We start from the raw sequence: 15,067 nt of genomic DNA on the forward strand, positions 1-15,067 counted from the left end.
GTCTATGGTACGAAGTCATGGGATGACATTGTCGAATTTTTTCACTTCACTTTACCTCGCCAAGTAATAAATCTTTGAGACCAAGTTGTCGAACTCTCAAACTATTTCCAATAAAAAAATATCTCTTTGCGGAAATAAAATAAAAACCCTTGGTTTCAAAAAGCCCAATGTGAACTTTTTGTCATTTCGGTTGTGTTGGCAACTATTTTCATTTGTTTTTAATGGAAAGTAAAAAATCTTAAAGAAATATACTGAAAGAAAGAAGGAATTCCTTTAAAGTATGTCTGGCTTTTCTTTTTCTGGCCTGGCGAAATCCAAAAGTCACGTCACAACTTCCATAGCTAAAATAGAACGTTTCGAGTTGAACGAACTCGTAAAAAATAAACAAACTCGAACAGAAGTGGAAACACTCAAGGTAAAAGACTAAAAGGTAGATGTTTTGATCCCGGAAAAATGCAATGTCATTGAAAAATAAAAAAAACTGTAATAACTAATAACCGCAATGATCGAGTAACAAAACTGTAAAAGAACTAGAAACTTCGCAGTTTGAATAGTTCACTATGTATTATAAAGAAACAGTGATTACAAAGTAACGGCACTAAATAAAGGGGAACTTTTTAGGTAAAGTGAAAAGTGAGTCTGGTAAAAGTCACCGTGACCGATGCAAAACTTCACGATGACACGATTGCACGATGAAATCATGAAAAAAAGAAGAACGAAAGCAGCATGAATAAAACAAATTCGATGAAAAAGAAAGTTTTTTCTAGGCTTGGAGTTTAAGGTCTGGGTTAGAATGATAACGCGGGGAAGATAACATACCAAAAGAAAGTGAGCGAAAAAAAAATAATCTACAAAAGTAGCCTACAAGAGGAGTTCACTTTCTATACGGACCTACACCTTTAGGGCGATTTCCAATATTCACTTGGAAGCAGCACGATCAAATTTATAGTACCTTTGGGCTCAATTGACTTAAACCAACCGGTCAGAGTCGGTAATCGAAAGCTTGTATTTGAAACACCGATAAACCTAGATCTGATATCTTGTAGCTCCTCAGTAACTCAAAAAAACAATGCCTTCAGCTTGTAGTGGAAAAAATGCGTTAAAGACCAGAAAAATCATTTGTTTATAAGAAAGAAAAGGAACTATTCTTTGTATTACACAAAAGTTACGCCACACAACAAACGCGGAGGAAAAAATGGAAATGAAAGAAAAAGAAAAAGGGGGTTGTTAGATTCCTATGTACTATATGTATATACTTGATACCGGTAATCGCTATGATCAACACGATGGAAAAGACGGCGTGATTTGTTTAGGCGTAAGGCGGACTTGAACACCGTCTCGTGGCCGGAGAACAAGTTCCCCTATGAGGACGAGGTCTTCACGCTTCTCCAACGACTCGAGATGAAAGTTTCTTAGAACTGTGGCCAAAACAACTTTTTCCTCCATCACGGCATACTTCTGGCCTAGAAGATGAAACGCACAACGATAGCTAATTATAAATTGAAAAGTAACGGTACATAGTGTACGCCATCAAAGGAAAGAAGAGGCTGCAAACATTTAGTGCCGTAATACTTTTACAAGACAAAAGGGCGATGACCAGGCAAAACTTGGCGGACAATTCAGGAACTATACGGAACTATACTTTGCTATGAAATAATAAACGAATGAATGAATTACCGATACAATTGCGTGGTCCAGCGCTAAATGGCACATAGGCATAAGGATGTCTGCTACGTTTGTTATCGCCCATGAATCGCTCCGGGTCGAAACGTTCCGGGTCTGGAAACTGTACCGGATCTCTGTGAAGCGAGTAGGGAATAACGGCGACGGTAGACCCAGCCGGAATCACGTAGCCATCTGGGAAAGTGTGTCAGATAGTAAAGAGGTGCAATTTTATTCAACATTACACAGGAAATATGCTGGTGATGGATATGAATAATGCACAGCAATCAAAGAGAAAAGCGGAAAGATGAATCGCTTTACAAGAGAAACAAACATACGGATGGTGGCATCCTCGCTCAATGTTCGCCCATACATGGCTACGCTAGGAAAGAGCCTCAAAGCCTCTTTGATGCAACATTCCAAGTATTTCAGCTGGAGAATATCCGTCATAGTTATGGGTCGGTCGGAGGTACCAAAAATGCGATTCAGTTCCTCACTGACGCGCTCCTGTACCTCCGGATGGCTTCCAATCAAATACAAGCACCAACTGACCGCTGCTGCGGTAGTGTCTTGCCCCTGTGTTGGCCAACATTAGTTACATCATTCAACATTCCATTTCGGGAAATTAAAACACACCTCAAACATAAAGGTATCGACTTCTTCGCGGATGTCCAAATCACTCAGAAGCGTACCGTCCTGCGAAGCTTCAATCAACAGATCCAGGAAGGCCAGTCGGGGTTTTTCTGCATTGGTAAAAAACCAGTCGTGAAATGACCGAAGAAACATGGTGCCTTTTGATGATATCAGTATTATTTACTTATCAAATCGACATTGTCATCAACGTCTGCGGAAGTAGGAGATGTCTTGTTTTCTTTTTGTGCAAGTTCTTGAGCCTTGCGAATGCGATGCTCAGCTTTTCGCTCTTGCAGAACCTGTAATTCAAATATAAGAATCAAATTCACGACTTTGTTGGAAAGTTAAAACAACTAGAACGGACTGTATGCACCTCTTTATGACGAGACTCAAAAACTTGGCAATGACTAGTCATTATCTATGCGCAATGTAAATTTTACGGTTCTACCATATGAGCTGAAATTTCACCACATAAAACAGGTTTCGTATTTATGTAAAAATATTCTGTGCAAAGAGTAGAGAGAACCGGATTTAACGAGTCCACTATATAAAGACCGGCAAAAAAGCTATCAAGATAATAGGGGAATTAAATTTCAAATTGGTACCAACCTTATCTGTGAAACCGTGTAGAATATCAAGGCATTTCTGTTGGGTTTTCGCCATCGGGTGACACTGAAACAGCAATTCGGGTTGAAGCCAAGGCTGTGCTTGTCTTGTTTGAACAACCCGCCCAAGTCTGTCGCCGCCGCCACCCAAACCACAAAGCAAAATATAAATGACGTCAATAATAATTAATGACGAAAGCGAAAGCTACCGTTCACATTTTCAAAATGAAATAATCATCACTCACGTGCAAACGGCTTTGACGTACTCGGAGTCGTTGTTCAGCTGAGCGTCGACGTGACGACCCATGGCAGTTTCTGTTCATCAAGTCAATCAGATTCCACGCCAAATGATTTTACTGCAATCAAACCGGTCGGGAGAACAAGAAAGAGAAAAACTCACCGCAAATGATGTCGAGCGTACAACGGGCCACGTACGGGAAGAGATTGATCCTGTCACGGTTATTGGCCACCATGTCCTGGTGGGCCTCTTTCAATTTCTCGACCAGCACAACGCTCTGCTTGTTGAAGATGTCGATAAAATCTTCCAAGATCTTGAAGTGGAATGTCGGAGTTAACATTTTTCGCCGCCCATGCCATTTGCTCCCGGTGCTGGTGAGCAAGCCGGTGCTGAGCCAAGGATGGAGGTACTGATATTCGCGAGATTTGTCGATCAGTTTGTTGCTGCCAAGTAACGCCTTGAAAAATTCAATGGGAATAAATGGAAAGATAAATCGTAAAAATATTCAGGTCAGAACGTAGAGAGAAAACGCTGGGTAAAAATGTGAATCGACCATTTGTATATTATCCATCTCCAACTTGCAATCATCAGAGTCTTTTTTTTTACTTGATTGCAGCTTTTTCCAACGTTTCGCGTTTCCGGGCTGGTGGAGATTGAAAATAGCGAGGAGACTGACTGAACACCAATTTGATAGAGAAACGGAAAATCACCCGACCGTCACCAACAGCCCCTTTTTGCTTCCTTTCCTTGTTCGAACACTCCGCTAATATCTCACGTTGACACCGTTTTCTCTTTATAGTCCGACTGGAATATATAGGCCCACAGGCGAACCCCCGTGAAAAAGATGTAAACCACGAAAGGCCGGTATACACGTTTTGTTTTTGCTAGGCTAATAAAAGGACCATAAAATCAAAGGTGCCAGCCAAAAACACGCCAGGCTCTCCTTTATTTAAAATGGTGAAAATGTTGGACACCCCGAGCAGTTCATGCAAATGGGTATCCGAGTATAAACAGATTACAATAGAGAGACCCGTGAGCCAGATGCTGATGTTGAGTGAAAGTGTGCGCAACGTTATTCATCTTCACCCATGAATTGCGAATCCGTTGGGGGGTTGAAAAGTGAAAAGATATTTCCTTAATATGAAAGGAAACAAGTCACGGGTACATTTTCTTGCCTTTGTTATCAAAGGCCTCGAAAGGAAAGTGTCGCGTGAAATAAACGTCTTTGTCTCCCTGTATGACGCAATGACAAGTAAAACTGAAGTTAAAAATCGTTCCTTCAATTTCTTGCACGAACACTTTCGGTTGTTTGAGGCCGACTAGACGGGAAAAAAAAAATCGTTTCGTTGTTATTTAATAACACTATCTCGTTTCACCATTCAGCACTTTGTGAAAGTGAAAGGATAGTACGAGTGCAGGCAGGGGGTGTGATTAAGGGATAGCGAGTTATATGTTTTCGTGCACTTTCTCCTAGTTCATCTTGAATGGCGGTCCAGCGATATCTACCCAACGGTTGAGTGTCGCAATTATATACTCCAAAGACATACTGTTACTTTTGCAAGGCAGTCCGATTGTTAGATTTCCTGATCCTCTAAAAAAAATAAGTTTCTCGTATTTACCTCGGTTCCCTCGGGTGTGTAAAGCAGAAAAATAGGAAAAGGTCCAAGCCAGAAGCGAAGAACTGGGAAATGCTGGCGCCATTCGTGCAGGTAGTCGATGAGAAACTGGAACAACTCTGTGGAATCCCAATTGAAACAGAATTAATGACGCAGTTAATAAGAAAATAACGTTGAAACACACAAAGTAGGGTTCCTCAACTTTTGAAAAAATAATACGCTAATCGGCAAGAAAAAATCTTTTGGTTGGAGAAATCTTGGGCCAGAAAATTCAGGCCAAGAGAAAGGGAGGTCAATTCAATCCATCAATCAAAATACGACGGCTAGGAAACGTTCAATAAAGATCATACTGTACTTGTAGTATTTCATCATTTTAACACAGGATCAATCTGAATTGTAAATCGGTGAAACCAGAACTGGATTTTGTTTTTAGTGTGTGGACAACAATAACCTTGGCATTTGAATCAAGTTTTGGAACTTGTTCTCGAGTTGTTTTTTAATTGTTAAATTTAATAACAGGTCCAATCTGTTGTTTTCTGACAGGGGGGGAATTACACCTTCGTCCAACTTTGTTTGTATTACTTGAGGCTCTGTAAGTTTCTCTCAAAATCTATTATTGATACCATCAGGGTCCCGCATAAGTTCCAATGCGTTGCCTAGAAGAGGAAGTGGTGCCGGTGGTCCCGGAATGCTGTTGCAGTGCTCGATGAAAGCCAGACGCTTCTTGGAGAAGACACAGATGGCAACGAACGTGAAAAACGTCGCCAACCAAACGGTAAACGTCGAGGGCATCCATCCGTTCACTTTCAACAGATGGTCGTCAAGCATTTTTCAATCATGTAATGATGACAATATTCCAATCTGAAACAACAACAAAAAACAGGACTCTTTTAGACATAGTCACGTGGTGGATGTTACACGATTCACGAGACACTGTCACTAAAACGATTACACAGGAAATGGTTATCAACTTTCTTTTTTATAAGGGCGTGCATTTAAAACAAAAAACAAAGGAAGGCATAATGCTCAGTAATCCACAATCATTAACGTCCAATTATATGGACTAAATCACATTCTTTCCAGCTGTGCAGTAGCCAACAGCGATACTACCCATTGAACCCACTTAACTCGACTAGCAGAACCTGTTTAGATTTGAAGCAGCCATGCCATATCGTGAAAAAGAAAAACAGGTTACACGATAACAAAAATCCATACTTTGGTATATCAAAACAAAACACATTCTCAAACCGGAAAAGGGTATAGTTATTATATATTTCAAACAAGGAAGATAATAACAAGTTTGTTTTCTTTATTACGTAGGTGTAATTTTGTTCACCACCGTTATATTGATGCTACACAGCCGGCACACATTCAAAAATTACTTTTTTTTCTGTGCCATATTGTAAATATCCCTGTGGCTGATTTATGGTCACATTTTTAAAATGGTGCACAGGGAAAATGTGCACCATCTTGTTAACATTTTCAATTAGAAACTTTTCAAAACACCAATTTGTTATGCTGCCAGATCGGTTTAGTGTTCGACTTTGTTTCAAATCTACCTCACAAACGACAATAGGCTAACCCTTTTTGTTTCAAAGAATCAACGCTTTCCCTTATAGTTACACTGTTCCGAGGTAGAAAAGCTATTCAATTTCAGACTGAAGAAACGGTTGAGATTTCAGCAACTTGATTTACCTGACTTTATTACTATCAAGTCCGGTTGATGATCTTCCTTCAGGTGGAAGAGTGTCGAGGGAGAGCACTGTCTTGATTGTTAGTTGATGAGACGACTGACTGAAAATTGGGAGCGATTCGGGGGTCTATTTATACACAGGCCTGGAAGGAGACTGCTGCTATAAGCAGGGGGTAGTACTATGGGAGCCTATGCCAACCGAAAGTCATTTTTTGGGCGCTCCTAGTCGGCAAATATTACTAGGAAACTATACGAAGAAGAGACGGAGGGAGGAGTAAAAGTCGTCCTACACCATCAACCCACGTGCTAAATAGCTCCACCTTCTTTTGCACGTAATACACTGTACACACACACGTTACATCCCTCGATTTCCTTTTTTTTTCTTATTCTCCCTCCTCTCTCTTTCATTCGCAGACACGGGCCATACTCTCCACACATCAATTGCTGCATCGGCCAGCAAAACGTAATATTATTTTTCCCGTTTCTTTCTATTCAACCGTGTATGCCTTTCTCTTCACGCGTGAAAGCAAAAGTTTCTGTAGTATCCCGTGTCTTGTGTACGAATGTCTCCCAATTCTTTTTGGGGCTCTATCGATCAATAATGGATCGCCAGACACTTTTGATCGCCTCCTATGTTTTGCGGCTTAAGGGCTAGATGTGGAACGGACGGGCGATCATACCTGAGAATATACAGTACTATAGTGAAACAGTGAAACTTTGGTAGTTATGAAGTATAGATATGCACCATTTGCAGCACTGCCGGCGTATCGTTTTGTGTCTCTAGTTTTTTGCGGTTTTATTTTTTCTCTGGTGACCAATACCTACGCATTTTCGCTCCTAGAGTTAAAGTCTATTCGTGAAAGTCTTGCACGACCAAACAGGTGGTCGACTCTAGTCATGGGGGTATGATGCGGTGTGTCTGTATACAGTTGACGATGGCATAATAATAACGGGAGTTGGGAAAGGTCTGGGTTTCTGGGTTAATCGTTGATGCAACAACCCTGCCATCACCTTTCCCTTCTCATCTCCGTTTGGTTTATTCAGGGGGGGAAAAGCCATCACGCAACAAGGAAATGTGTACAGACTCATCTTGAGAAGAGCTCGAGGCGCAGAATTCCAGACGGGAACCACACGATTTTTATTAAGAAAATAAAACTATAAGACAGTGTCGTAAGAGAAAAGGGTTAGTTGGCTCCGGGGGCCGACTAGGCCTAGTTTGAGCCTATACATAAATGTGGAACACGTTAAACGATATTGCTACCTTTAATAGAACACTGTAGTATAATAACGGCTTAAACGAGAAAGCATCAAAATTCATCTTGGTCGGGTGAACTGTCAAATAGAGAAACTCTAAAGAATATACCTGTCGACAAGCACAATAGAAACGCTTGTACACGAAAAATGGCGAGCACTTTACCTAAAGCTGCTGGGAGTTATTTTTGAAGAAAAGTTGTATTATCTGTCAGACCGACATCTGAAGGTTGAATAACAAACTGGGGCGTTGCTGGTGGTTCCATGTTTCACTTGACAGGTGAAACTGTGATCACGAATTCGCTGATTATGACCACGCGTGGAAACATTTTTTGCGTAACCATCATCACAAAGCGGTTAAAGTACAATCGGGCCCTAAAAAACAATCAAATCTTTCGAATTGTTCAAAAGGCTCAAGCTGAAACAATACGAAGACGAAGGAATTCGTGTTGAAATCCGCCTGAATACCTTCCACATCACTGTGATTTATCTTCCGCAAAATATTCAAGCCCTTTCCCCAGAAAAAAAACAAAAACAAATAATAATTTTACACAAAAGAAGTTTGCCGGAATTTCGGTTATTCTCCTTTAAAAAGGAATGGCGTCGGTCGACCTCGCCCTTCCCTTTCCTTAAAAAAGAAAAAGACAATCAACGTTTTTTTTTTTCTTTTAAATAGTGAAAAATTTCCAATGCCAACATCCTTTTTTTAACGACATTATTTTTTATATTAGCTATAAGATCTCTACGCGAGACGGAAATTTTTTTTTAAATGTGAAAATTGAATTAGAAACGACAAAGGGTAGTACATTGACCACCTGCTACTGTTAGACGCAGGGCGCTTTACTTTCCCTCATTCTTTATTAGTAGGTTAGGTTGGACTACCATCTTAAGCCGCTTTTTTGTAAAAGGGTGACGCCGGCGAGCAAATATCGTTGCAGTTTCTTATCTTGTATATCGTATCCACGCTCTCTCTCGCCGTTAACTTTTCTCCTCCCGGAGAAATACAAAAAGTCTTGCTGCGTATATTATTTTAAAAAAATTATGCATACTGACGTGGGATGTGGGTATTCGTTTAATTAACCTCAACTAGTATTACCGCATCAATACTTCTAAATGATAGGATTTATGACGGACGGATGAGTTTGCGGGAAATTTTGCGATGATTATTCTTCTTCCCGTAATATATAAGTCGAGTGGTAACTTTTCATCAACAGGTCTAATAACTAAAAAATCTAACGAGTGTTCATTCTAATTTATAAACCACAACAGAGATGCCATTAAGTAGACACCTAGTTAAACAAGAAAAACACATACCCCGCTGCATTTGATTGACCGAATCAGCACCAGGAATCGACCGTGGCATTTATAAATGATTGCGAAATTTATTCCAGCACCTCTTTTTCTTTTTTTGGCGCAGTGAAACCAGTTATGCAAAACACAATAGAGCTGTAACGGACCGACAGCTTTATGATTCAGGACGGCAGTGCTCAAACCCTAATAAACGGGAAAGAAAAAGTTATGAGCGACCGACAAAAATTATTCGAGACCTATAGCAGTTGCAGTTGTGACATAGCCACAAACAAAATTAAAAGTAAATTTAAGACTATACGCCACAGGGATCTACCATTGGCCCAGATATAAGTATTGCCATATCAGAATTTGAATTGAACAGCAGATGGACGAGCTCCTTTCTCTCATCACCAGCAGCAGCTGCTGATTGAGCCAGCGAACGCACACACAAACTGAATACCAAATACACGGCACCAAAGTTTTGTAGACGAGTAATACCATATAGACATAACATATTTTCCGTCTGGTTATTCTGGGAATAACAGGGCAGGGGGTAAGAGGCGGTGAAATCTTGCCCGTGTGTTCAAAACACCGTGACTTCCAAGTCGCAGTGGTATTCGTGAAATCCCGACACAGGAATAGCAGGAAACTCCTTTCACTTTCACATTTGACTGCTGGTATATCAATTGATGTCTACCGCATCACGACGATCATATATCAGTCATGTATAATACGTACCTCTCTGCGGAAAACGCTAGAAAACCGCATTTGTTGAGAGCTCCAGGACGACGAACACATCCATTGGAAACTGTAAAACAAAACAAAAAACAAAGTTTCTCCATAATTTACCTGATTTTGTTGCACTATTTACTTAATTTACTTACCGCTCTTCAGCAGGGGCATTTGACCAAAGGTAATAAAAATAAGGTTAGACTTTAGGGAATTTTTTTAAAAAATACCCAAAATCAAGTGGGGAAAGACCCCATTCCTTCAAGCTTCGATAGTAACACTCTTTCTCTCGACACGTACGCCACGCTACGTTGTGTGTTCGATCGTGTGTGATCAATTAACCTTTAAAAGGAAAGGGGGATTTCTTTTCGATGGAAAACTCACACCGCCACATCCGCATGGGGTCCTACATACAGTACGCGTAGGCCTACTTTCTTTTCATTTTTTTTTTTGCAGCACCTTATAATGAACCTACGTACAGGCATCAAATCGTCTGGAAATCATTTCTTTAATTCCGAATCGAAACAAATAGGAAACTTTAATTTCCGAACGGCTTGTAACAGATGGTCCGTCACGAAACTTGTGTGTCGCTAACGAGGAATACAAAACAGGTGCGTTAAAAATGTTTTTTTCCTTTTGTCGGCCCCCTCTTTTATTTAGCGAAAAATAACATTTTTCTTAAGAAAAGATGACATTACTTTTTTTTCTACTGACTTTTATTAGAATAGTCCTGGAACCGCGGCAAACTGCTGGAGACAAGTTTTCTAACAGACTCCACCAATGCCTGGACTACTTTGTTAAAAAAAAAACCTTTTCACGAAAGCTTTGTACCCAAAACGTATTTTCTATTTCGTTCTACCGGCTTGTGAACAAGTATACCATGGGAATCGACAACTTCTATAGCTGCCTAACCACTACAGGGTTAGGATAAAAGCAGCTATTGACCAAAAGTAAAGGTTGTTGGTACGCTAACTTAAAAAGCGTAAACGCGCTATTTTTAGCCATTAGGATTTATACTTTCACTGCACGTAGGCTACTGGGTGCATTGGGTGTACCGGTAATTTTTTTACGGTCCATAAAAAATTGACGGCTTCACGTGTGGTACTACATAAACTAAACTACTCCAGTAGGGTACTACGTGAATACCTGTAGCTAATATGCAGTACAATATTCTAATTGATTATTAACTGTACTTGTTGGTGGTTAAAAGCATCCGGATTCCGTCGAGAGGACGAAGGATAACTTCCGTCAAGATGGCAACGTTTTCCGGTTTGTCCAACGATTTGACGTGGAATCGACGTAGGACGGAAGCGAGGATAATCTTCTCTTCCATCATGGCAAACTTTTGACCTACAAAGAGCCAAGAATCATTAACACATTAACGATTTAAAATTTCTTGATGATGTTGTTGAAGGAAATTACCAATGCAGTTACGAGGTCCAGCGCTGAACGGGACATAGGCATACGGATGTCGACCTTGAATGTTTTCAGGGAAGAAACGCTCCGGTTTGAAACTCTCCGGATCAGGGAAGTAAGTCGGATCGCGGTGGATCAAATAAGGTGAAACTATGACTGTAGCTCCAACAGGAAGATCGTATCCACCTGGATTTAAAAGAAAAATGGAAAAAGAATACATTTGCAATAGTTTAGTCAGTTTGTTTTTAATGCGCATACAAATGATGGTATCTTCCAGCAATTGCCTCGAGAGAATAGGAACGCTGGGATAAAGACGCAGGGCTTCTTTGATGCAACACTCGAGGTATTTCAGTTCGCTCAAGTCAGTCATGGTGACTGGGCGATTAGAGTTGCCAAAGACACGAGTCAGTTCCTCGTTCACTTTCTCCTGTAATGGCACAAGCAAATGACGTGGCACCAACATCATGTTTTACATTATTGATATTACCTGCACTTCAGGATAGTTGCCTATAAGAAAAAGACACCAGTTAATTGCGGAAGCCGTAGTATCATGACCCTGTAAAAAATTCATGGGTCAATTTGTTGTGAAGAAATAATTGACCGAGACATTGTATTGCTAACCTACCTCAACCATGAAGGTGTCAACTTCTTCGCGAATGTCAAGATCGCTGAGCACTTTGCCATCTTGCGAAGCTTCGATCAAGAGATCCAGGAATGCCAAACGGGATTTCTCTGAGGCAATAAAATAATTCCTTCAAATTAGTACATGAAATAAAATCGATTTGGATTTTTTACTTGAAATAAACTCGTCGTCATCTTTCTTCGGCGAATCAACTGGTGGTTGCTGCTCAGTCTTACGCAGTTTGTGTTCGTTTTTCCGCTCACGGATCACCTTGAAGAAGATGACAATAATATGTAATAAAATAATATTCAATAAAACAAGCAACGGCCATCAAGGCCAAGGTCATTGCTTGTTTTATGGATAGTTTAACATATGTACCTGATCAGTGAATCCATGGAGAATTGACAGGCATTTCTTTTGCTCCGATCCGAGAGGAAACAGTCGAAAAAGCCAATCCGGTTGAAGCCATGGCCGAGTTTGACGCGCTTGGATGATGTGAGTCATCCTATTATGTCAGCAAAAGTACATGTTATATGGCTTAGACGAAACACATATTTAGCAATATCTATAAGGGAATCTAAATCATTACGACTTGAGATTTTCTCAGAGCATAACAAACAGCAATGGTCTTTTCTGGTGCCCTTGTATTTATTCCTATCGTTAAAGCTACGTAAGACTAAAATAGACCGAAATCTAACTTGTAAACAGCTTTGACGTAATCCGAGTCACTTTTTTGTTGGGCGTCGACATGACGACCCATGGCCGTTTCTAAATGTTACCGGACATGATGAATTGATGATGAATGTAGACTTCAATAAAATGGAACGTGTGATATTACTATTACCGCAAATGATGTCAAGTGTGCACAGAGCGATGAACGGGTAAATGTCAAAGTTCTGATCGACTTTCTCGCTCAGCTTGTCGATGAGTACGGCACTTTGTTCATTGATGACGTGAACAAATCCCTCCAAAATTTGAAAGTGGAAAGTCGGTGTCAACAGTTTGCGCCTCTGGTGCCATTTTGCCCCTGTAATTGCGGGAAAAGTAGAACTTTATTCAGAACCCGGGCGAATAAATTGAAATAGAGCGGACGCCCGTTATATAAATGTACATATAATTTTTAGAAATCCAGCAGGTTCGCTATTATATGAACATACCTGTACTCGTTAAGAGACCAGTGGCCAGCCATGGCTGGATGTAGTCGTATTCCGGACCCTTGTCGATAATTTTGTTGCTGCTCAGCACAACCTTTGATAATTGAGTATCATTAAGAAATTATTGATAATAGGTAAGGATTGTTTTATACGGTACCTCGGCACTTTCGGCCCCACCGAGTAGAAACCAAGGTTGAGGTCCGACCCAAATTCGGACCACAGATTTCTTGCTGTATTTTTTGTACAGTTGAACGGCGTGGGGCATTATCTCTGCAAACAACACGTGAAAAGGTAGAAATTAAGATTTCAAAAACGAATAACTGCGCTTGGGCCTTTTCACACCTTCAGGCGGTAGGAAAAATTCGGTGGCGCTTCCCAAGAGCGGAATCTGAGCGGGCGGACCCGGGATCTTGTTACAGCGTCGAACATACTTAGCAATTTAAATACTATTATTTTTAAGTCATTTTCCAATGGTGAGGTTACTGCACATTAAGCTAAATTTACCTTGTAGCGTCGATATAGTGTGCCCACAAGATGAACGAGAACGAAACAAGCAAACGTCAAGAAAAGCACTAACGTGTTCGGAATTAAACTGTAGACAAAATCAGGAATGATTTGAACACCCATGGCAGACTTGTCTCACTAGCAAATAACGGGAAGCAACTAAGTATACATGACAAGTATAAAACGGGAGTGTACAATACGGCGTGACTAAACTCTAAAGGTCGATCAGTATCTGTAGAGAGATACTTCCAAAGTTCACGTTGTGTACAGTTTATAGTAGAAGCTAGAAATGAATCCTGAATTTAATAAGATAAGCTAGTTTTGAACTTACCATCTGTTGACCTCTGCTTGGTGTTCCTTCGGATCCCACATTGGACACTAAAAACAACTTTATTAGATGGAAGCGAATTTTAACTAATAAATACAGACACAGGCCGAGAATCCTGATTCGTAAACTAGTAAGTGTGCAAACTTTATTGCCTTTGTCTATATTCCTAAAATAATCTGGCACATTCCTCCAGATAGGCATGCGACTACGTATCAATAAAACTCGTTTGGTTTAACAACCATTGACTATTTCACAACGTCTTGTGAGTCAATTGTAGTCGAATTCCGTCTCGTGGACGAAGAATGACTTCAACCAACTTTCGGACCCGCCAAGCCAACAGAAGAGTTAATAACTACTCCTAAAAGAACTAAGGCTATCCAGTTTTGGACATTTTCGGCCCCGGTCGAAATTTTTAAAAAGGGCCGAAAAGGTATGGGGCCGAAATGGTAGGGCCCGAAACGACGGATACCCCGCATAAGAGACTTTTCATTGGCCCATTTGTAGTACAAGTTAATAAAGCGAGGAAGAATTTCTGAATGTGTGAGTTATGCAAGTGTTGAAATATTCAAGAGTACTAAAGCAGGTGTCGTGGTAAATTATCGTTATACTTACTGTGACGTTCCAGGAACAGTTCGGTGAAGCTTCCAAACAGCGGAAGCTGCGCAGGAGTTGTCGGAATTTTTTCGCACAATCTCATAAACTGCATACATTCAGTTCATTGCAAAGTTGCAAACATTTACAAACGCATGCCAGGTTCGATAGTAAATTAGTAATATGTCAATTCAATAGGTATAGAAGTTTGTCTTCAATTTTACCTTGTGACGTCGAAATAATGACGTTCCAAGAGTCACTGAAATGAGGCACGTTACGGAAAATACGAGCGTCAATTCATTCGGAATTAAATTACACAAATACTCAGGAACTATTGGAGTGGTCATGATGTGTTCTGTTGGGAACAAAAAAAAGGACAGAAACTGCGCAAGTAGTTTCGAAATTGATCTATTTAAATATTCAGACTTTTATCAGTTCGGGTTATGTTTACGATGATATTTAAAAAAGTCTGTTTAGTTTTACTGTCACGTCGTCGATCGATATCATATGTAAACAGAGAAGTTTCCCAGGCTAGCTTGGTCGTATTAAGGAAACATAATTTTTCGTCACTACGCAATTCAACTACAGAATGTTGAAATTATCAGCTAAAAGTTCACTGAAACATATACGATGACCCAAAGGTCGTCCTACAAGAAGCACATCTAATGGTGTCTGTGGCTCTGTGGTAACTGCTAGTCGTCTGCTAAAACCACGTTGTTACTAAAATATCAATAT

At 40.3% G+C, this 15,067-nt stretch overlaps 1 protein-coding gene across 9 annotated transcripts; it reads right to left on the reverse strand.

The window, feature by feature from the left end:
- Positions 1–538: 538 nt before the first annotated feature.
- Positions 539–15,001, reverse strand: LOC124209614 (cytochrome P450 4c3-like). Of its 9 annotated transcripts, none has more exons than XM_046607670.1 (17): positions 14,557–15,001; positions 13,745–14,441; positions 13,414–13,551; positions 13,252–13,339; positions 13,067–13,179; positions 12,913–13,003; positions 12,600–12,782; positions 12,454–12,523; positions 12,134–12,260; positions 11,929–12,025; positions 11,759–11,865; positions 11,621–11,689; positions 11,140–11,560; positions 10,911–11,067; positions 9,727–9,796; positions 9,013–9,192; positions 5,411–5,615 (listed from the first exon to the last, which is right to left on the reverse strand). In XM_046607670.1, exons 3-17 carry the CDS (start codon positions 13,534–13,536, stop codon positions 5,586–5,588), a joined length of 1,926 nt encoding a protein of 641 aa, XP_046463626.1. In that variant the 5' UTR covers positions 13,537–13,551; positions 13,745–14,441; positions 14,557–15,001; the 3' UTR covers positions 5,411–5,585. The 9 variants fall into 9 exon arrangements, with proteins under 9 accessions (XP_046463633.1, XP_046463632.1, XP_046463631.1 ...); XM_046607671.1 differs by having other exon boundaries at positions 11,140–11,319; positions 11,392–11,560; positions 13,414–14,441; XM_046607669.1 differs by having other exon boundaries at positions 13,414–14,441.
- Between the last annotated feature and the right edge of the window lie 66 nt (positions 15,002–15,067).

Source organism: Daphnia pulex, chromosome 12 (genome assembly GCF_021134715.1).
Source record: "Daphnia pulex isolate KAP4 chromosome 12, ASM2113471v1".
Classification (NCBI taxonomy): Eukaryota; Metazoa; Arthropoda; class Branchiopoda; order Diplostraca; family Daphniidae; genus Daphnia; species Daphnia pulex.